Below are 24007 nucleotides of genomic sequence, written 5' to 3'. Positions count from 1 at the left end.
GTTGACTGATAAGTGGAAAAATCATCTTAACCACAAATAAAAAGCAGCGCTAAAATTTGGGTATAGAACACCCCTTCATGGTTTGCTAGGCACAACGTTGAGTCGCCATGGAACACCACGCCCTATTTATTCTGCTGATCATCGGGAATGACCACCGCTGATCTGTTAATGATAGGTCATCTATTTTGCAGTGCTGGAGAAAACTTTAAACTTTGCACTCATGCACTTTTCACTGTCATGATAACAAAGGACATCCAGTCTGTGGGCAGCACTTATAAAGCCTGAGGAGCTGAGCAGATTGGTGCCCTACATAGTTTTGTTTGAAAAGTTTTAGTATGATTAGTCATTTATTCATTAGGAGTCCAGTGGGCGGTCCTAATCACTGATTGGCAGATATTTATATTTATTTACGCACTGTAGTCTTATACAAGGAATGCTGTAGGCCTCGCCCACTGGACTGCTAAATCCAGATTGAGCTGGGACTTAGAAAAGTTTTTTTGCAATTCTTTTATATATCAAATTTACTTATCAGTCAACTGGATAAGAAGATAGCTTGGGGTCCCATCATTGGGAATGGCCTGATCCACTGTTCAGAATCAACACAGGCAGACTCAGGTGTCGACTTGCTGTGTACTGATTCATAGGCAGGCTAGCAAGAGTTAATCTCTGCTTGTTAGGTCTCCCCACAGCATGTAATTACACTATCGCATCTGCTCCTCTCCTATTTATGCTGGTGGAATCCTTCTCCTCATGCCAGCTATAGTTTATTCTATGTTAGTCTGTAAGGTGTGGTGTTCCAAACTTTCTCTGGTGAAAGTTGTGTTTAATGGTGATTATTGCTTGGTATAGTTGTGGAATGTACCCCAAATGTTTTGTACTTCCTTCCTGCTCTTGTTTTCCTCCTGAATCTCCTATTATTTTATTCTGTGTGTGTGCATGCGTGCTGTATGACAGAGTTGTAACGTCCCTCTCACAGAGGAGTAAGGAATTAATCACTGAGAGATGCTGTAAATGGGCAATATGCTAGGTGGTACTAGGGACACTAGAGACTGAGGGAAGTCAGGCAGTCCGGGATCAGAACCGAGAGGACGCGAAGAGACTCAGGGAGCAGACAGGAGAGAGGTCGTGAAACAAGCCCGGGGTTCAGGTAACCAGGAGAGTATGTACAAACACAAGGGACAGGCAAAGAGTAGTCAGGAGGAAAGCCGAAGTCGGGAGCCAGACAGGAGCGGAAACGTCAGGGGGAGCAGACAAAGACAAGTCAGAGGTCAGTCCGGGGTCAAGTACCAAGATCAATCGCTGTAACCAGGAGTCGGGCGCTTACCGCAACTTAACCAGAGAATACAACTGGTGCCGCTCCGGGCACGAACACTCCCAGATAAAGCTGATCAATTTGCCCGGAAGCGGTGCATGTGAGTAAGCCCCTCCCATCACTGGTGACTGACCAACTGCAGGGAAGGCCAATCAGAGGGCAAAGAATAACATGACGGCTGCACACAGGAGGACACAACAGAAGGTCCTGCACAGGAGCTGCACCACACGTCAGGACCATGACAACAGTTTTGGTTTTTCCCTTGTCTATCTTTTTCTGTGGTTTCAACATGATCTTGTTTCGTCCCTCCCTGGGGGAGGGAGAATTAAATCAGGACTGTTCAGGAGCAGAGCCAGGAAGGAGACTCAGGCCTCTCCACCATTAGGAGTATCCCTTAGAATAGGGATAACAAAGGGCCAGGAAGGAGACTCAGGCCTCTCCACCATTAGGAGTATCCCTTAGAATATGGATAACAAAGGGCCAGGAAGAAAACTCAGGCCTCTCCACCATTAGGAGTATCCCTTAGAATAGGGATAACAAAGGACCAGGAAGGAGACTAAGGCCTCTCCACCATTAGGAGTATCCCTTAGAATAGGGAAAACAAAGGGCTAGGAAGGAGACTCAGGCCTCTCCACCATTAGGAGTATCCCTTAGAATAGGGATAACAAAGGACCAGGAAGGAGACTCAGGCCTCTCCACCATTAGGAGTATCCCTTAGTATAGGGATAACAAAGGGCCAGGAAGGAGACTCAGGCCTCTCCACCATTAGGAGTATCCCTTAGAATAGTGATAACACGAAAGCTCGCTCCGGCACAGGCTTCTCAGCCAAGAGGGAGCCACAATTTGGCAATCATAAACAGAAAGCCTGGCCTCCGTGTAATTATTGGTATAAAATCTGAAAAAGCACTTGTTGATAAGGAAGGAATTTTCATTCTCCAGGTGGAAAAGAAATTCCATCTATGTCCTGTGTGAAAGAGGATTAAGTTACGGCCATTGTTAGAAGATGACCCCTCAGGTGCAAGAGGCTGGGGTCAAGAAAAATTCAAGAAGGAGAAACCGAATGAGGTCAAAGGAGATAAAGTTTCATAAGCAGAAAGATTCTTGATTTACTCAGTATTATTAAATCCTGTAAAATATATACTTTTTCATTGCTTTCACTTTATTTGCTGCAGCATAAAGTTTCCTCATCAGTTTTAAAACATGAAAGTAATTGCAGGATTTGATGAGCGAACGTTTTTCTCCAATTTTTTCGGAATTGGCGAGTGGCAATTAGGGTAATGGCGAATCTACTGTACTCTTGGTGTTTTTTTGCTTCGAACTCCAGCCCAAATCCAGGTGCTATGCCAACAAGGAAAAGCCTGTACCCTGTAGCCTAAATTTGTAATTGGCTTACAGGGTGGTACATACCTTGACTGTTGTCATACATAAGGACATACAGTCCAAAGTTTCCAGCACTTGGAATTGTCACGCTAGGTATGGGGAAGTACCAAGCAAATGTCGAAAGGGAAGGGATGGACACCTATGTCTAGGGAAGGAGGAGATGGTGACACTTGATGAAACCTACCCTCACCACCCTAGATAAGTTCCGCACCTATGCGCCAAGCCGGAAAGCTGACCCTAGGTATCCCTAGTGCTGGGCCCCAAATAGGGAATGGATCGGATGAGCTGTTCGTTAACCCCACTAAACACTAAAAAAGTCAACAAGGAGAACACACAGAGTAACAGTGCATGAACTACTTATCAACAGATGACTCATGTAGAAGTTCAGCAACAATACCACAGAAGAGTACAAGCCACCTGCTTGCAACCAGAGCTAGGAATAAACTGAATATAATCAGCACAAGACCAATCAAAATTTCCTTCTTCTTTAGCCACTGCTCATAAATGCTCTGTGTAGTTATCTCGTGCCCCATGAAGGAAACACATACGGTATATCCACAAAATTTGCAGGACCTGCATATGAGATATCCAAAGGGCTCACATTTATCTTGAAAGCAGGACCCTGTTTCACACGGCTGGGAAAGGAGAACTAGCTATGCCTGTGCTCCCCTTTCCATTTACTTCTATGGTTGATCTTCTGTAATTTTTAGGATTTGCTTAACAGTAAATGAAGACAGTCACACAAGTCTGAAAACCTTTCGCTTCACAGCAGCATGGGTCCCTTTATCGAGATGTTGGATCTGCATCTACCAGACATCTTCCTTGGATATGCCATAAGGCTTGAGATGGGATTACCCTTCAATATTATTCTCAAAGTAGTTAAAGAGAATCTGAGAGTAGAGGAAGAGCCCCTAACTGGGCTATGTATTGCTCTTTCAATAAAATAAGTGTTTTATCAGCAGGAGATTATCACTACAAGACAAGCTGACCTATCAGCTGGCCTCATGCTAGATAGATAGATAGAGGGATAGATAGATAGAGGGATAGATAGATAGATAGAGGGATAGATAGATAGAGGGATAGATAGATAGAGGGATAGATAGATAGAGGGATAGATAGAGGGATAGATAGATAGAGGGATAGATAGATAGAGGGATAGATAGATAGAGAGATAGAGAGATAGATAGATGGATAGATAGAGGGATAGATAGATAGATAGAGGGATAGATAGATAGATAGATAGAGGGATAGATAGATAGAGGGATAGATAGATAGATAGAGGGATAGATAGATAGATAGAGGGATAGATAGATAGAGGGATAGATAGATAGATAGTAGATACTAGATAGAGGGATAGATAGATGGATAAATAGATAGATGGATAGTAGATAGAGGGATAGATAGATAGATAGAGGGATGGATAGATAGATGGATAGATAGATAGAGGGATGGATAGATAGATGGATAGATAGATAGATAGAGGGATAGATAGATAGTAGATACTAGATAGAGGGATAGATAGATGGATAAATAGATAGATGGATAGTAGATAGAGGGATAGATAGATAGATAGAGGGATGGATAGATAGATGGATAGATAGATAGAGGGATGGATAGATAGATGGATAGATAGATAGATAGAGGGATAGATAGATAGTAGATACTAGATAGAGGGATAGATAGATGGATAAATAGATGGATAGTAGATAGAGGGATAGATAGATAGATAGAGGGATAGATAGATGGATAGATAGATGGATAGATAGATGGATAGATAGATAGTAGATAGAGGGATAGATAGATAGATGGATAAATAGATAGATAGATGGATAGTAGATAGAGGGATAGATAGATAGATAAAGGCATAGATAGATAGATAGATAGTAGATAGAGGGATAGATAGATGGATAAATAGATAAATAGATGGATAGTAGATAGAGGGGTAGATAGATGGATAGATAGATTGATCTTTCCTCTCACTATCCATATTCGCCACAAAAAGGCTGCTACATTCCCTAACACAGCTTTTATACAGGCTATGTGTCACACAGAGTTTTGCACGAACTTCGCCGACTGTCATGACAGCAGCGCACTCTGTTTACAGCGTAGATTCTCAGACTCTACCAAATGGTTTCTCTGGTGTCTGGGATCAACACAAGCAGACTCGGGCATCAACCGGACGTGTGCTCATTCATAGGCAGGCTAGCAAGAGTTAAGGCGGCGTTACACGGGACGATATATCGTGCGATCTCATGAGCGATCACACCAACCCCCGTCGTTTGTGCGTCACGGGCAATTTGTTGCCCGTGGCGCACAAAGTCGTTTACCCCCGTCACACGTACTTACCTCCCGAACGACCTCGCTGTGGGCGGCGAACGTCCTCTTCCTGAAGAGGGAGGGACGTTCGGCGTCACAGCGACGTCACACAGCGGCCGGCCAATAGAAGCGGAGGGGCGGAGATGAGCGGGACGTAACATCCCGCCCACCTCATTCCTTCTGCATAGCCGGAGGACGCAGGTAAGCAGTGTTCGACATTCCCGGGGTGTCACACGGAGCGATGTGTGCTGCCTCAGGAATGACGAACAACCTGCATCCAGGAATGTGACCGATATTATGAAAATGAACGACGTGTCAACGAGCAACGATAAGGTGAGTATTTTTGCTTGTTCACAGTCGTTCGGAGGTGTCACACGGTACGGCATCTCTAACGATGCCGGATGTGCGTCACAAATTCCGTGACCCCAACGACATATCGTTAGGTATATCGTACCGTGTAACGCCGCCTTTAGTCTCTGCTAGTCTGCTTGTTAGTCTCCTGTGATTACATGTGGTGGGGAAGCCAATTACATCTGTTCCCTCTATTTATGCTGGATGAAATCTGTTACCCTTGCTATCTATAGGTTATTCTATGTTTCGTCTGTGAGCTTTGGTGAAAGTGTTGCTTTTTACTTGGAGCGGTTGGGGAGTTTACCCATTGACCTGTTGCTTCCGTTCAGCTCTTGTTTTCCTCCTAATCTCTCATTGTCTTATACCTCTGTATGTGCGTGTTGAGTAACAGAGTTTTGGTTTCCCCTGTCTGTCTATTTCTGTGGTCTTCATCACACACCTGTCCCTTCCCTCCCTGGGGGGGAGGGGGAGAGGGAATAAGATCAGGACTGATCAGGTGCAGGGCCAGGTTGGAGACTCAAGCCTCTCCACCATCAGGAATATTCCTGAAGTTAGGGATAGCATAGGGCCCCCTAGCTTGAGGGTCATCTTAGAGGCCCCCAATTCCACACTATCCTATAGTCATCGTGACACTATGATAGCTTTTACTGATTGATTGATTGTGCTATACCATGTGATGTGATAGCTGCAAGGCATAATGGTGAAGCCGGCACTGCCATACCTGAAGTCATGTCAGCTTTTTTGTCTCTCGTAATCTTCTGCATTGTGTAAAATAGCAGTAGGCACGTTTTGGGGTGATTCATATGAATCAAATCGCAAATTGCTTGAATTCTCCAGTTCCACACCTCCACCACTGTTTGGCAGAATTTTGGCTAATTAATATCTAAATATACCAATTCATGATGACCACCTTGGAAAAGAAAGAATATTTTGCTATACTCTGTTGGGAGTTGTTTATAAACAATGTGTCTATATTGCGAAATTAAGCATTCTTTTTACAGAAAGTGATGAGTAGAGTTGGTGACAATCGATACTCATACCTCAATTCTTCGGTCACGCCAGTGGTTTATGGCCAATAGATGGGAGCAGGAGAACCACCTCTTTACCTGACGGAGTCGGTGGCTCTTCTATTGATTACCTGGTATGACACATATGACATTCCACCAGGCTGGCTAGTCAAAAAAAACGTTTGCGGTCACTGTCAGGTTAGAGATGGTTCTCCCACTCTCGTCACTCTCAGCCACTGCTCACTATAGTGGCCAATTGTCAAGCTTCCACCAGTTGGTGCAGAAGCAGAATGGAGATAAAACTCCAAAGAGCAGATAGACTAAAGCCCACAAGGGGGCACTCGCACCAGTGAAAGGGTAGTCAGCAAGCCTAATGCGGGCTTCACACGGTACGATCTATCGTGCGATTTGCACGAGCGATCATACCCGCCGCCGTCGTTTTTGTGTCACGGGCAATTACTTGCCCGTAGCGCACAAAGTCATTAAACCCCCGTCACACGTACTTACCTCCCGGACAACCTTGCTGTGGGCGGCGAACATCCACTTCCTGAAGGGGGAGGGACGTTCGGAGTCACAGCGACGTCACACAGCGGCCGGCCAATAGAAGCGGAGGGGCGGAGATGAACGGGACGTAAACATCCCGCCCACCTCCTTCCTTCCACATTGCCGGCGGGAGCCGCGGGACGCAGTTAAGCTGTGTTCATCGTTCCCGGGGAGTCACACGGAGCGATGTGTGCTACCCCAGGTACGATGAACAACCGGCGCCATTAAAAATGAACAATTTTTTAAAAATAAGCGACGAGTACACGACTCACAATTTGTGAGCGATTCTGCGTCGCTCGGAGGTGTCACACGAAACGACGTCGCAAGCTATGCCGGATGTGCATCACGAAAACCGTGACCCCGACAATACATCGCGCAATAGCTCGTCTCGTGTGACGCCCGCATAAGTCTTAACCAGGAAGCCACATCTGAACAAGGGAGTGAGCAAGCCATAAACAGGATGGAGCACGAGGGTCAGGAGCCAAGAGGTCACGTCAGAAGCTAAAAAGGGGAAGCAGAGCTGTGGTCAGGAAACATTACCAGGGTCAGAGGCCAGGAAAGCAAGTACAAAAGAGGGGGAGCGAACCGAGACAGAACAGGCCCGGGGTATGAGAGACAGGGCAGACAAACAGAACAAGGGAAACGGAGGTCAGGGAGCGGTAAGCTGGGTAGTGGGACGGAGCAGGGATAACTCACAAGAACCAGTTGCGCACCCCTGAGAGCAGGAACTATTACTGGCGGTGTTCCAGAGGAATCTATACCATTTTTAAAGCGGCGTGAGTCCCGGAAGAAGGCACAACAGAACAGACGCCTCCTACCTGACTTACCGCATCAGAGTCAAATTATAGTCATGACACCAATGGGCTAGAAAGGGCAAGTCGATTCTCACCAACTCTCAAGCTGAGTTTTTAGAATTTCTCTTTAATGAGAAGATCATTTTGTTCTATATCGATAATAACCCAGCGTTTATCGTTGCCAACAGCATTGCAAGTATGGCTTGTGCATCCCGAAAGAACGCGAGGTCTCAGTTATCGATGGTTCCTGGGGACCTTGGAAACCATTTGGTGCTTGTTCTAGATCTTGTAGTGGCGGGATAAAAACCGCCATTCGAGAATGCAACAGACCTGAGTAAGTACGTTTTCTATTATTTTATACAGGTGCAAGTAAATATTAAGTGTATGAAATTTTATTGTACCTTTTTGTCCTCTCCGGACCACAATAAGTCATATAGGTTGGGATCCCTCAAATTCGGGGGTCCCATATTCTCTCAAAGGAGTTCAATGGAGACGTTATGAGGCTTGGAGTCTAGGGCATTGCAGAGGCATTGGGACATATCTTGTGTTTATGGCAAAAATTCTTCGGTTTTCTCATGACCCGCATTGGATAGGTGTGATAGGTGATACATAGTATAGTGCCAATCCTTAGAAAGGGAGACCAAGTGTCCCATATGGAGTGCACAAGTGGCTTTTTTGAAGTGGTAGTGCATGTGTGACCACCAGTCCCATAGACAGTGAATGGAGCAGGGGTCATGCATGCACCCTACTGCTGTATGAAGATTGCCTCTTCAGTAGAGATGAGCGAACCCAAACTTTAAAGCTCGGTGTTCGTACCAAAAACAGACTTTAAGAAATAGTGTCAGAGTTCGAAGTTCGGGTGCTGTACATATGCTAACCACTCGATTTAGCATCGGTGTGCTCAGGTACACTCGCTGTTCGGTCCAGTGGGAGCCACTCGCAGTCTCTGAATGGCTCTCACTGGGAGTAAAAACAACATTTTCGGATATAGTGTGTTCAATAAAAAACAATCCGCCCTTCCTCTTCCGGAAATGATCGGTTTATGGCTGGCTGCATGTGCGAAGAGCTGAACTGCCCAATCAGAGACTTCCAATGGGGTTTGGGCTCAAGCTCTGGTCAAGTCCGGGTCCCAAACTAATCTTTATGTAAAGTCCGGCTGAACCCTAACTTCCGTCGATCCCCTCATCTCTACTCTTCAGAGAAGAAGAGGACGTGAACGCTAGTGCCACCATTTGGAAGAAGCAATCCTAAAAGTCAATATCAACCCTTTAATGAGCCTTGCCAACTTAGGATAAAATCCAAAGGCAAGGCTTGTTAAAGGGTCTATATTGACTTTTAAGATTGCTACTTCTAATAAGGAACACTAGAATTGAAGTCCTCATCCTCTCGGAAGAGGTAATTTGCATGTTTAATTTTCAAGAAGAGCATTGCATGGCCTATAAGCCTCCTCACCAGGTATGCTAGACATGTCACTCTCCACAAGGAGAAACGCTAACCCTTGTATCCTACTGGATCCTAGTGGTCTGACCCTCACCGATCATACTTGTGAATAAGTAGTATATGCTGTTGGTGGGATAACGCTTTTAAGATCGGAATACCCTTTACAACATATTTATTTGTTTCCCTAAATTCACAATATTCTGCATATGAAATTCAGAAACAAACAATTTGAACCCATCTGGTCATCGCCTTTTTAGAACATTGCACCGGTGATCTACTGATCGCTTCCGGTCTGTCTTCTCTGACCAATTGCAATCAGCTGATGACATCAGACTTGACTACTTTGTGCACCTGCTCACTTTCCCTACAGTGGCCACTACAGGGCAAATGTGGTATTACATGGACCCTATTCAAATGTATAGGCAACCATGTAATATATGAACGCATTGAGTCCTCCTGACGAGGAGCCGCTCCTTCCATCTACGCGGATCTGATTCTGTTACAACGTTATGATATCTGTACGTCTTTGTAAGTTGAACGAAAAATGTTTGTTTAGGCTACGGCAATCCCTTAAACACGGAATTTTGTAAAATTGATCTCTACTTTTCTTTTTCTGTTTTTCCAGGCCAAAGAATGGGGGTAAATACTGCGTGGGACGCAGGATGAAATTTAAGTCTTGTAATACGGAGCCCTGCTCAAAGCAGAAGAAGGACTTCAGAGAGGAGCAGTGTTCTGATTTTGATGGGAAACATTTCAATATCAATGGCCTACCTCCAAACGTGCGCTGGGTGCCTAAATACAGCGGAAGTAAGCGCTGCCCAATTGTGTCTTCCTCTCGTTCTGCTGAATTTAACCGTTATTGACAAAGCATTTCTATCTGTCCACAGTTCTAATGAAGGACCGCTGTAAACTATTCTGCCGGGTGGCAGGAAGCACAGCCTATTATCAGCTCAGGGACAGGGCTGTCGATGGAACATCATGCGGACCAGACACAAATGATATCTGTGTGCAAGGACTGTGTCGGGTAAATACTTATGCACTTGATTTGTGCAGTTCTCATTTCCAGCTCTTGTGTTCTGTACTAAATCACTGCAAACAATGAGGAGCTGAACAGTGGAGGAAAGACATTACTGTGCTAGGACCCTATAGGATCCATAAGGAGCATGGTATGAGTACAGTAACCAGGGGACAGGAGTATATACAATATCATTTAGTGTGAAAGTTAATAGATATGGAAAGATGAACGGATGGATGGAATCATGGATGAATGGAATCATGGATGGATGGAATGATGGATGGATGGATGGATGGAATGATGGATGGATGGAATGACGGATGGATGGATGGATGGACAGAATGACAGATGGATGGAATGATGGATGGATGGAATGATGGATGGATGGCATGATTGATGGATGGATGGATGGAATGATGGATGGATGGCATGATGGATGGATGGAATGACGGATGGATGGATGGACGGACAGAATGACAGATGGATGGAATGATGGATGGATGGATTGATGAATGGAATGACGGATGGATGGAATGATGAATGGATGAAATGACGGATGGATGGATGGATGAATGGATGAAATGACGGATGGATGGATGGATGACTGAATGCATGGATGGATGGAATTGATGGTTGGATGGAATGACAGATTGATGGAATGAAGGATGGATGGAATGATGGATTGATGGATTAATGGATGGAATGACAGATGGATGGACAAAATGACGGATGGATGGATGGATGGATGGATGGAAGAACGGAATGACGGATGGAATGAATGATGGATGGATGGATGAAATGACAGATGGATGAAATGAAGGATGGAATGAATGATGGATGGAATAAATAACGGATGGATGGAATGACAGATGGATGGATGAACAGAATGATGAATGACGGATGGAATGAATGACGGATGGAATGAATGACGGATGGAATGAATGACGGATGGATAGACTGACGGATGCATGGAATGACGAATGGATGGAATGATGAATGGATGGAATGACGAATGGATGGAATGTCGGATGGATGGACGTAAATGATGGATGGATGGATTAACGAACGGAATGACGGATGGATGGATGAACGGAATGACGGATGGATGGATGGATGGAAGAACGGAATGACGGATGGAATAAATGATGGATGGATGGATGGATGAAATGACAGATGGATGGAATAAATGATGGATGGAATGAATGACAGATGGAATGAATGATGGATGGAATGAATGACGGATGGATAGACTGACGGATGCATGGAATGACGAATGGATGGAATGACGAATGGATGGAATGTCGGATGGATGGACGTAAATGATGGATGGATGGATGAACGGAATGACGGATGGATGGATGAACGGAATGACGGATGGATGAACAGAATGACGGATGGATGGATGGACGGCCGGAATGGCAGATGGATGGATGGACGGACGGAATGACAGATGGATAGATGGATGGACGGACGGAATGACAGATGGATAGATGGATGGACGGACGGAATGACAGATGGATAGATGGATGGACGGACGGAATGACAGATGGATGGATGGACGGACGGAATGACAGATGGATGGATGGATGGACGGACGGAATGACAGATGGATGGATGGACGGATGGAATGACGGATGGACGGACGGAATGACAGATGGATGGAATGACGAATGGATAGATGGATGGGTGGATGGATAGATAGGTAGAGATAAGAAAATAACGGCCACACTTTTCATGTAAAAATAGATTCAATCCCCCCAAGGTTATCAATGAAACCTCCTGTGTTCAAATCCGATATATGAGAGCAACACTCCAAAGCCAGACATAGCGAGAAAACAGATTTTATCAGCCCAGTCGTGTGCGGACTAAAATCCAGTTTTGCTTTCCCCATTTTTTGTATTTAGATAGACATATAGATAGATAGGACATTTCTGTCTTCTCACTATCCAGATTCACCATACAATGGCTGCTGCATTCCCTTCCTCATCTTTTATACAGGCTACGATAGTTGTTCTTTGCTGACTGTGCTACACCATGTGATGTGATGGCTGTAAGGTATTTTGGTGAAGCCTGTGATGACCCCGCCTGAGCTCATATGAGCCTTCTTTGGCATATGTAATCTTCTGCATTCTGTAAAATAGCAGTGGCCATTTTTTTTGGGTGAGTCGAATGGTAAATTGTTCCAAATTTCAGATACATGCCCATGAAATATGTGGAGGGGTCCAGTCCACCAGAACGGGAGCTCCTCTAATAGAGCGATTACCCTCTACCATTCATATAAGGGGGTCCCCCTGTTCTGTCCTTTCCCCCCTATTTGGCATATGGAGTCTATAGTCACTGTGGTATTTGACTTTTTCTTTCCTTTTATCACGATCCCTATTGTTCTTTTACAGCGATATTACTACTCAATGCTGAATACAATGTTTCCACTCTTTTGTTTGAAAGATCTTTTAATATTTGGCAGCATTGTTCTGCCGTTCTGAAAGATCCATTGTGCTTCAGTCCAGTCGTGAGGGCGACTTAACCCCCCTTTTGTCAATCACAAATGACATTATGTGAAGTTTCATTGTACCCAATGAGAAAATGATGAAAGGGCTTTTCCAGCTTTTTTTAGAACCACTGCTTCATATTTTCCTTGTACCTTGATCAGTCATTTTATTCTGGGTGCCAGAGCAATTTTCGTTTTTACTTTTAATATATTATTTTATATTATTATTACACTGTGAAACTAAGTGGCGTCAACCTTTCTCTTCATTCAAAATTTAAAAAAATTAAGCATTGTTGCAAATAATTTTAAGGGAAAATATTTGACCGTTTTGTGTTTACAGCTCTTATGTTTCCATGGTTACAGACCACAAACAAACCCTGTAAGTAGAGAAACGAATGTTGTAACCATGCTCCTTTCTATATATCTCTTCTATTAAGTTATCAAAAAGTAAGGGACAGACAGAAGGATGTATGAATGTAGGAGCAAACTTCTTCAAGGGGTTGTCTACTACTAGGATAATCCCTTCCCGCAGACAATATAATAAAGACTATACTCACCTCCCGTGCCTGCGCCACTACAGCGGCGCGCGGTGCCAACGCTCACGTGGGGCTGTGACAACATCCAATCAGCGCCGGCTTTTGTCTCCCCGCCTTCAGACCAAAAGACTTAAAGACTGCAAGACTACAGTGCTAACCACTGAGCCACCACAAGACTGCAGTGCTAACCACTGAGCCACCGTGCCGCTGTCAGAAGATGGAGCAACATCGGAACTGAGCATGTCAGGCCGCCTGCTACCGCCGCCGTGACCGATATCAGCCGATCGGCGGGTGTGCGGCGTGTCAGACCCCGGGCGATAAGACATTGAAGGTTAGGTCATCAATGTCAAAGTAGTGGATAACCCCTTTAATTAACAGGAAGTGACCGCTCACTTCCTGTTAATTGCTCATTTGGTCCGAAGGCGGGGAGACAGAAGCCGGTGCTGTTTGGACACCGCTGGAACGGCACTGGAGGTGCGTATAGGCTTTAATATAATACCTGGGGTAAACATATGGGAATCAGAATGGGTTATCCTAGTAGTGGACAATCTCTTTAAGTTTTTCTTGTGGTCTGTGTAACCATGGTAACGTGTAGGTATGCATTGGAACTGTAGGCACAAAACGATGAAAGATATATTTTTTTTAATATCCGTCTGCACATTTTAGATTGAGGCAATGAAAAAAAAGTGGCGCAAACCGTTTTAAACTCAAACGCATGCTTTATCTGGGATATTGCCCATAAAATATAATGCCTGATATAGGGGAAATCAGTGCAAAACTTACCTATCAACAGCCTGAAAACTCGCACCCTTGGGGCTTCAGGGCCGACAATGAGCGGGGATTCTCGGAAGACCCCCCCCCCCCCGATTCTAAAAAATAAAGCAAACTGGCCAAAACGCCATGACTCTTCGACCCTGGTGCACTTGGCTCCTCATTCCAGTTAATGGTTTGGGGTATTTTTCTTTGTTTTGTTTTTTTTTGTTTTTTTTTTAAATCCTGATGTTCTTTACCTTAAAATTTTGGAAGAGTTTTTGTCCCTGACCAAACCATTGCGTGGATCGTAGTAACAACAGTGCCATCTACAGGCTCGGGAAAATGCCTGCTAAACAAACAGAGGCCCGACACATCACACAACTATTTCTAGTAAAGTATGATAAATCATAGAAGCCCTATATATTCATTTATGTCCGGGGGAAAAAAGGAGCTTGGCCCAAAGCCTTGTACCCATTAAGTGAGACTTTTACCAAGTTCTTAAAGGGAGATCAACGATTCATCCGAATGAATGACTTAAAGGGGTTGGTGAAACAAAAAAATATAGATGTATATTTTTTAATCTTATCCCATAACAATGAGTATTTGTGTTTGATATACATATGACGGATCTATAGTTGCGCATGCAGTTAGGTCCAGTGATCACCAACGGTTCTCATTGTGTGACCGATTGGGCACAGAGTCATGTTAAGTGAGGATGATATGAATTGTACCTTTTTTTTCATGGATTCTTTTAATCTTTTTTTTTTTAAAGCAAGCTGGTTGTGATCACGTCCTAAACTCGAAAGCTAGAAGAGATAAATGTGGCGTTTGTGGTGGAGACAATTCTTCCTGCAAGACCATAGCTGGAACGTTTAACATAGTATATTACGGTAGGTACTTGTAAAGTGAAGACTGTTTCAGTATAAGCCTAGTGAGCACTACCATGCTCGGGTTCTCAGTACTCGTAACCAGTGATGAGCGGGCACTACCATGCTCAGGTGCTCAGTACTCGTAACTAGAGATGAGCGGGCACTACCATGCTCGGGTTCTCAGTACTCGTAACCAGTGATGAGCGGGCACTACCATGCTCAGGTGCTCAGTACTCGTAACTAGAGATGAGCGGGCACTACCATGCTCGGGTTCTCAGTACTCGTAACCAGTGATGAGCGGGCACTACCATGCTCAGGTGCTCTGTACTCGTAACTAGTGATGAGCGGGCACTACCATGCTCGGGTTCTCAGTACTCGTAACCAGTGATGAGCGGGCACTACCATGCTCAGGTGCTCTGTACTCGTAACTAGTGATGAGCGGGCACTACCATGCTCAGGTGCTCAGTACTCGTAACTAGAGATGAGCGGACACTACCATGCTCGGGTGCTCAGTACTCGTAACTAGTGATGAGCGGGCACTACCATGCTTGGGCGCTCAGTACTCGTAACTAGTGATGAGCGGGCACTACCATGCTCAGGTGCTCAGTACTGGTAACTAGTGATGAGCGGGCACTACCATGCTCAGGTGATCAGTACTCGTAACTAGTGATGAGCGGGCACTACCATGCTCAGGTGCTCTGTACTGGTAACTAGTGATGAGCGGGCACTACCATGCTCGGGTGCTCAGTACTCGTAAACTAGTGATGAGCGGGCACTACCATGCACAGGTGCTCAGTACTCGTAACTAGTGATGAGCTGGCACTACCATGCTCGGGTGCTCAATATTCGTAACTAGTAATGAGCGGGCACTACCATGCTCAGGTGCTCAGTACTTGTAACTAGTGATGAGCGGGCACTACCATGCTCGAGTGCTCAGTACTCGTAACTAGTGATGAGCGGGCACTACCATGCTCGGGTGCTCAGTACTCGTAACTAGTGATGAGCGGGCACTACCATGCTCAGGTGCTTGGTATCCGTAACTAGTGATGAGTGGGCACTACCATGCTCAGGTGCTCAGTACTTGTAACTAGTGATGAGTGGGCACTACTATGCTCGGGTGCTCAGTACTCGTAACTAGTGATGAGCGGGCACTACCATGCTCAGGTGCTTGGTATCCGTAACTAGTGATGAGTGGGCACTACCATTCTCAGGTGCTTGGTATCCGTAACTAGTAGTGATGAGCGGGCACTACCATGCTCAGGTGCTCAGCACTTGTAACAAACAGTTGGCCGCTCAGATGGGCGCGATTCGAGTACCGAGAATAATGGGAGTCAATGGATAACTTGAGTTTTTTAACGGAATTTCTTCTGGAATTATGAGTACCGAGCATGGTAGTGCTCGCTTATCAGTAGTAATTTCACATCACAAATGTATATTGCCGTCGTCGCCAATCATTGATCTTAGCAGCTGAGCGAAGTGTATTTTAGGGTATTTATGAGCATTTGGGGTCTACTTTCTTATGGAAAACCTCTTTAACGGGATATTTCCATGGTAGGATCTTGATAGGATATCCTGTCACTCCATTAACCGTAGAGGCAGATGCCAATAAATGGGGTTGAGTAGGAAAACTTGTGAAGAAGCCTCAGAGCTGAACTCCTCATCAGATGATCAGTGATGATCCTGGGATTGACCCCAACTTGTTTAGGAAGGGATCGTCTACTCTAGTACATGACTTTTTCCAGAGAGAAAATCCCTTTTTGCTGGACACAACCTGCTCACCTCTTTTGTCCTCTGCTGATCTAGTGCAGATTCCTTGGCGTCCCTCCCGGTCTTTGTTCACAATCACCCGGCACATGAGCGCTGCAGCAGTCACATGCCGTACGTACTGGCATCCGCGCTGAATGCTAGCCTATCATTCCGGAGGGACGGCACTGATAATGCCAGTGATTGGAATCAGCCATCATGTGCTAGCTGCTTGTAATTAACAACCAAGTAGACCGCAAAAATGTGCTGAATCAGGGGGGAATAAAAGACATTTTAGATGGTGCTGCTGTTTTTTCCCTTTTTTTTAACTGTTTGCGTTTTTAAAGGGAATGTGACCCATTGATTACATCCGAGTGTCTATTTTTTTTTTGCAATTTTCCCTATCACTGTCTATATTAAAAAAATGCAAAACACAGAAATCTTGCAGTTAGGCTAAAGCGGGCTTTACACGCTACGACATCGCTAATGCGGAGTCGTTGGGGTCACGGAATTCGTGACGCACATCCGGCCGCATTAGCGATGCCGTTGCGTGTGACATCGATTAGCGATTTTGCATCGTTGCAAAACAGTGAAAAATCGCTAATCGGCGACACGGGGGTCCATTCCCAATTATCGTTACTTCAGCAGTAACGAGGTTGTTCCTCGTTCCTGCGGCAGCACACATCGCTGCGTGTGACGCCGCAGGAGCGAGGAAGCTCTCCCTACCTGCCTCCCGGCCGCTATGCGGAAGGAAGGAGGTGGGCGGGATGTTACGTCCCGCTCATCTCCGCCCCTCCGCTGCGATTGGGCGGCGGTTCAGTGACGTCGCTGTGACGCCGCACGGACCGCCCCCTTAGAAAGGAGGCGGTTCGCCCGTCACAGCGACGTCGCCGGACAGGTAAGTATGTGTGACGGCTCTGGGCGATGTTGTGCGGCACGGGCAGCGATATGCCCGTGTCGCGCAACAGATGGGGGCGGGTACCCACACTAGCGATATCGGGACCGATATCGCAGTGTGTAAAGTAGCCTTAAGTGGCCAGTGTGAAAATTGCAAGATTTCAGGATTTTCTATAATACAGGAAACATTATTTAAGGGGTTGTCCAGTGATCGTCGATAACTTATTGATATGAGGGGACCGACCCTACGGCACAAATAGGAATTTTTGTCCCCGATAGAGCACTTTCATTCCTGTTACAAATTGTCGTCGCAGGTCAGATCTCTCAATTTATTCCCTATGGGGCTGTCATATGCTGAGTTTGGATATTTCTGACCGCCCCGGTCAGAAAAATCCAAACTCCGCATACGAAAGCCCCATAGGGAATGAATGGTAGAGCGGCAGTCGTGCATAAATGCACCGTTCCGCTGATCCATCCGTATCCCAGGAAAATGGACCCCCATCAGTCAACATCATGACCCCTTTAAATATTAAAAAGTATATTTAATGGAAAAAATGATTTAAACAATATTAATAAATAGAGGTAATTATCTATTGACTCAATCCCTTTAATTGAGATCAGTTTTGAGAAAATTTTGGATATTTCAGAACAGGCATTAGAAGTTATGAGTAGAGATGAGCGGACATGTGGATGTTGGGTTTCGCCGGGTTCGACTTAACCTTAAAGGGAACTTGTCTGGTGCAATATGCACCCAGAACCACGAGCAGTCCTGGGTGCATATTGCTAATCCTTGCCTAACCGTCCCTGTATCTAGTAGCATAGATAAAGAGATCTCTAGAAAACGTATTTCTAAAGATCCTGTATGATATGCTAATGAGCACAGGGACTAGTCACAAGGGCGTTCGTTCCTGAGCTCATTCCGCCCTCTTAGCATGTTAGTACGGCCACAGAGGCGTGCTAACATGCTATTCAATGCCGGTGACATGACCATAGACACGCATTCCTATGTTTGATGTCACTTCTGATCTGAAGTCCCGGCACTTCCGGTCATGCGCACTAGACGTCTCTGAAGCTGAGATGCGTACACCCGGCTTCATACTGCGCATGATCGGAAGTGGCGGGTGACAGCGGACACAGGTAAGCGTGTCACCGCTGATGATGCTGCATTGAATAACATGTTAGTACACCCCTGTGGGTGTGCTAACATGCTAAGAGGGTGGAATGAGCGTAGCAAATAACGCCCTTGTGACTAGTCCCTGCGCTCATTAGCATATCATAAAGGATCTTTAAAAATACTTTCTACTAGATACAGGGACAATTAGGCAGGGTTTAGAAATATGCACCCAGGACTGCTCGTTGTTTTGGGTGCATATTGCACCTGACAGGTTCCCTTTAAGAAATAAATCTTGACTCTAAACCCCATATAAGTCAATGGGGACCCGAAGTTCTGTGCTGTACAATGGTTGTGGTAATTCTTTCGGGTTCCTCTTCTCCTCTCCGCAGCTTTTTAACAAACTTTGTTAGCATACGAACAGCACCCGAACTCAGACCCAGACTTTGTATAAAAGCACGTGTTCAGGAACGAGTCATGGACACCCGGTGTCCCCGGTACGAACCACGAACTTTACCGTTCAGGAACGAGTCATGGACACCCGGTGTCCGGTACGAACCACGAACTTTACCGTTCAGGAACGAGTCATGGACACCCGGTGTCCGGTACGAACCACGAACTTTACCGCTCAGGAACGAGTCATGGACACCCGGTGTCCGGTACGAACCACGAACTTTACCGTTCAGGAACGAGTCATGGACACCCGGTGTCCGGTACGAACCACGAACTTTACCGTTCAGGATCGAGTCATGGACACCCGGTGTCCGGTACGAACCACGAACTTTACCGTTCAGGATCGAGTCATGGACACCCGGTGTCCGGTACGAACAACGAACTTTACCCTTCAGGTTCGTTCATCTCTAGTCATGAGGCCTCCAGACAATGGTGGGTGGTGACTGTGTTTAGTTACTCAAAAAGTGTAGAAGAACAATCCAAAGTTTGCAACTGAAATATGATATAAAGGGCTACAAAAAGACATCTCAAACACAACGGCTCGGAGTGCCATGGAAGCGTGACACAATGGGCGGCCATGCTTCTCTTCCTTTGTTCTGTATAAACATAGCAAGTTGTGTTTTGAAGTGATGCTACAGGCATTTGGCAGAAGTGTAACCCTTGCAGCCTTTTGTAAGGAACATCCTGCCCATTAATCTGAACTAACTGTGCCCTTCATCCTTTTATGCTTTTCAGGCTACAATACTGTGGTTCGTATTCCAGCCGGTGCTACTAACATTGATGTGCGGCAGCACAGCTACTCAGGGAAGCCGGAAGATGACAACTACCTTGGTGAGACCACACTGTGATTGAATTCCATAGAGGATGTTAAGTACAGACTGTGTCTTAGTCTTGGCAAGCCCTCGCGTCCTCGCATTAGCTTCAGCTGAAGTCAATCCAAGCTGACACTTTACTGGCTCATATTTGCAAGTGTTATTTTAATCCTTATTAAAGTGCATGTGTCCCAGGAACACCAGTGTATTGCAGATAAAAGGATTTTCATTTTTCACAACCCCTTTCTTGTTGGGTTTGCCTAAAAGTTAGATGATCAGAAGTTGTCCTGCTGCCGAGGTCCTTAGCGATCTGGGGGGAGAATGAAGCTGAAGTGCTGAATCCTCCTATAGCGCCCCCACAGGGGAAATAAAGCATTGACCATGCTCGTGCATTGGAAGAAGAACTTACTTGTCATAGAAAAGTGGGAGAACCTGTAATGCTCACGGCTGCTGTTGAGGCAGAGAGCGGAATTAGTGGACCACAGAGGGGACCCGAGTTACCATTTAGTGGGTGGAGCTTAACTAAGCGCCCACCACGAGGCAGACGCCAGGTACCACTCCCAGGGAAGTGACCGGGACTGTAGCAGCTGACCCCCAGGACAAGTGATGGACTCAGGACTAGCCTGGGTTGACTGAGGCAGGCTGAACAGGTGGGTACGGACTGGATTGGTGGAAAGTATTGAGATAGTCAGGTATGGGAAGACAGGTACTGGAGACGAACACAGGACAGGAGCTCAGGACCTGACAACTAGCTAGCAGACTAGAGACTGACTGACTAACTAGAGGCATTGCACAGGCACCTCCCCTAATGGGAGGATGCCTTAAATACACTTTGCTTCTCAGCCATAGGCTGAGAGGTATTTCCTGGAAATAGCACGCCAACCCTTTAAGAGGAGAGCTGATGTGCATGCGTGCATCTTAGGTGCACTGCTGGGAACCCTATGCAGCATGTACAAGGGCCCGGGAGCGGAAGGAGGCAGCAAAGCACATAGGAGGCTGCGCGACAGCAGAGGAAGACGCGACCCAGCCGGGGCAGTCAGTAAGTTGGCATCTCTGCAGAGACGCCGGCGCTACAGAACTCTTGCAGACTGTTAAAAGAGTTAGCAAATCTACCAGGCAAAACCCAAAAGAATCAGTTAAGGTTTCTTGTGAGCGACTTTAGGATGCTTAGTCATAAGATGCAGCTTTGGCATCCAAGCACAACTTTGGGGACAAGGAAACAGGACACAGAGGGTGCATGGAACAGGCGTAGATTGTGCTATAGAAGTTGGGTTAACTGGGATTAGTTCAGGAGTAAGGGGCACTTTGCACACTACGACATCGCAGGTGCGATGTCGATGGGGTCATGTCGAAAGTGACGCACTTCCGGCGTCGCTTTCGACATCGTAGTGTGTAAATCCTAGATGATACGATTACCGAGCGCAAAATTGTCGTAATCGCATCATCGGTGTAGCGGCGGCGAATTCCATAATTACGCTGATGCGACGGTCCGATGTTGTTCCTCGCTCCTGCGGCAGCACACATCGCTGTGTGTGAAGTCGCAGGAGCGAGGAACATCTCCTACCTGCGTCACCGCGGCTCCCCTCGGCTATGCGGAAGGAAGGAGGTGGGCGGGATGTTTAAATCCCGCTCATCTCCGCCCCTCAGCTCCTATTGGCCGCCTGCCATGTGACGTCGCAGTGACGCTGCACGACCCGCCCCCTTAATAAGGAGGCGGTTCGCCGGCCAGAGCGACGTCGCACGGCAGATGAGTGCATGTGAAGCTGCCGTAGCGATAATATTCGCTACGGCAGCTATCACAAGATATCGCAGCTGCGACGGGGGCGAGTATTATCGCACTCGACATCGCATCATCGTCTTGCGATGTCGTAGTGTGCAAAGCCCGCCTACGTCTATCCTGTAGAGATGAGCAGAACCTTGATCCAGCAGAAACGTCAGTAGTCCAAAGCCTCCTAACGGTAGTCCTATAAACCACCCCTTACCTCTTCTGATTTGTCGTTCTGGTATGATATCATCAATGCATGACATCACACCGGTCCTAAAAATCAGGAGAAAACAAAGAAGAAATTCCAGCTCACCGATCAGCTGAAGGCTGGTAGTGAGGAAATCCTGCACATGGAATGGTCTGGCCACCAGGTAATAAAATGTAGAAAAGGAAATCCAGCGCGGTCCAATCGATAAAACTCCACTTTATTTAAATTTTCCTAAACTTCAGCATACAGCTTATGATACAGGGGACAGTGAGAACTACGCGTTTCGACGCTAGGTCTTAATCATGTTCTGCCAGATTAAGACCTAGCATCGAAACGCATAGTTCTCACTGTCCCCTGTATCATAAGCTGTATGCTGAAGTTTAGGAAAATTTTAAATAAAGTGGAGTTTTATCGATTGACGGCGCTGGATTTCTTTTTCTACATTTTAGAAATCAGGAGAGGCGCTGGGGATCTACAAGTTGGGGCGGTTCACAGAGTTTTCATATGGCGCCACGGACCATTGACATAGCCCCTGTTCCTGGTTCCTGCAAATTGATTTGCTCCTTTCTACTAACCTGAGCCCCCCCAATCTAGAACGAGTGATGGCAACTGGTGTGGGCAACGATCAATGTGATGAGATGAGTCAAAAAACAGAAAACAGTGGAAAATAAAATTATTTCCACTAGTAACAACTGCAAGTTGGGATTCACCAGTTCGGATTATTGTTTTGGTAACTTTGTAAAACTTTCTGTATAAAATGTATAGAATAAGGTTTATTATCACAGTCTCAATCTCCTCACATTCGGCTCTAGCAGAAAACATCATTTTTTTTTCCTGGAGTGTCCCTTTAACTTTGTCAGGTCCTGATAATTTTTTTCTTTTAACTCTTTCCTTTTTTCCTCCTGTTTGTGATAAAAACAGGCTTTTGATGATAACTGTAATTTTATTTTATTTTTTTAATTTTCTATACATCACTATATTTAAAAAAAAAAAAATAAATAAATTATATTTTCACATTTGTCTAATTTAAAGCTTTTACTTCCTGGTGGGCACATTGACATCAGCAGCAACAGACCCTATATACTTGTAAAGAAGCATTATCTGAGCATGCTGTAATCTAGGCAAAGCTCATTGGGAAGGGAAGCTGTGCCATCTGACTAGAATATTGGAACCTCTGTTATATCCTACATAGAGATGTTCTCAGCAACTGTACCAGAGGAGGAGGAGGTGAGATGTGATATCACCTATTGTGAATGGTAGATCCTGTGTTATCTACTGTATATAGAGGTGTTATCAGTCATTGTATATCAGGGGGAGGAGGTGAGCTGTGACATCACCTATTGTAAATGATGGATTATGTTATCTACTGTATATAGAGGTGTTATCAGTCATTATACAGAAAAAGGAGGAGGTGAGCTGTGCCATCATTTTCTTGTGAATGGTGGCTTCTGTTATCTACTGTATATAGAGGTGTTATCAGTCATTGTACAGAAGGAGGAGGAGGTGAGCTGTGATATTACCTATTATCAATGGTGAATCCTGTATTTTCTACTGTATTCTGAAGTGTTACCTATTGTTAATCCTGATCCTGTGTTACCTATTGTATATAGAGGTTTTATCAGCCATTCTACAGAAAGAGAAGGTGAGCTGTGACATTGCCTATTGTGAATGATGGATTCAGTGTTATCTACTGTATATAGAAGTGTTATCAGTCATTGAACAGGAGGGGAAGAAGGTGAGCTGTGACATCACCTATTGTGAATGGTGGATCCTGTGATATCTACTGTATATAGAGGTGTTAGTAGTTATTGTACATGAGGAGAAGGTGAGCTGTGACATCACTAATTGTGAGTGATGGATTCTGTATGATCTACTGTTTATAGAGATATTATCAGTCATTGTACGGGAGGAGGAGGTGAGCTGTGATATCACCTATTGTAAATGGTGGATCCTGTAATATCTACTGTATATAGAGGTTTTAGTAGTTATTGTACATGAGGAAGAGAAGGTGAGCTGTGACATCACTTACTGTGAGTGATGGCTCCTGTATGATCTACTTCACATAGAGATATTATCAGTCATTATATAGGAGGAGGAGGTGAGCTGTGATACTACCTATTGTGAATGATGGATCCTGTTATCTATTGTATATAGAGATATATATGTATACTATATATATATATATATATATATATATATATATATATATATATA

At 45.3% G+C, this 24007-nt stretch overlaps 1 protein-coding gene across 1 annotated transcript in view; it reads left to right on the top strand.

The window, feature by feature from the left end:
• The window catches only part of ADAMTS9 (ADAM metallopeptidase with thrombospondin type 1 motif 9), a 361962-nt gene that overhangs the window by 141973 nt on the left and 195982 nt on the right, over positions 1-24007 (top strand). The window contains exons 12-16 of the mRNA XM_075321378.1: positions 7892-8037; positions 9769-9950; positions 10031-10167; positions 14708-14825; positions 19744-19839. Coding sequence (XP_075177493.1) covers positions 7892-8037; positions 9769-9950; positions 10031-10167; positions 14708-14825; positions 19744-19839 — 679 coding nt within the window. The remainder of the gene's footprint in view (positions 1-7891; positions 8038-9768; positions 9951-10030; positions 10168-14707; positions 14826-19743; positions 19840-24007) is intronic.

Source organism: Anomaloglossus baeobatrachus, chromosome 8 (genome assembly GCF_048569485.1).
Source record: "Anomaloglossus baeobatrachus isolate aAnoBae1 chromosome 8, aAnoBae1.hap1, whole genome shotgun sequence".
NCBI classification, from domain to species: Eukaryota; Metazoa; Chordata; class Amphibia; order Anura; family Aromobatidae; genus Anomaloglossus; species Anomaloglossus baeobatrachus.
This window is presented reverse-complemented; position numbering and strand designations above follow the sequence as displayed.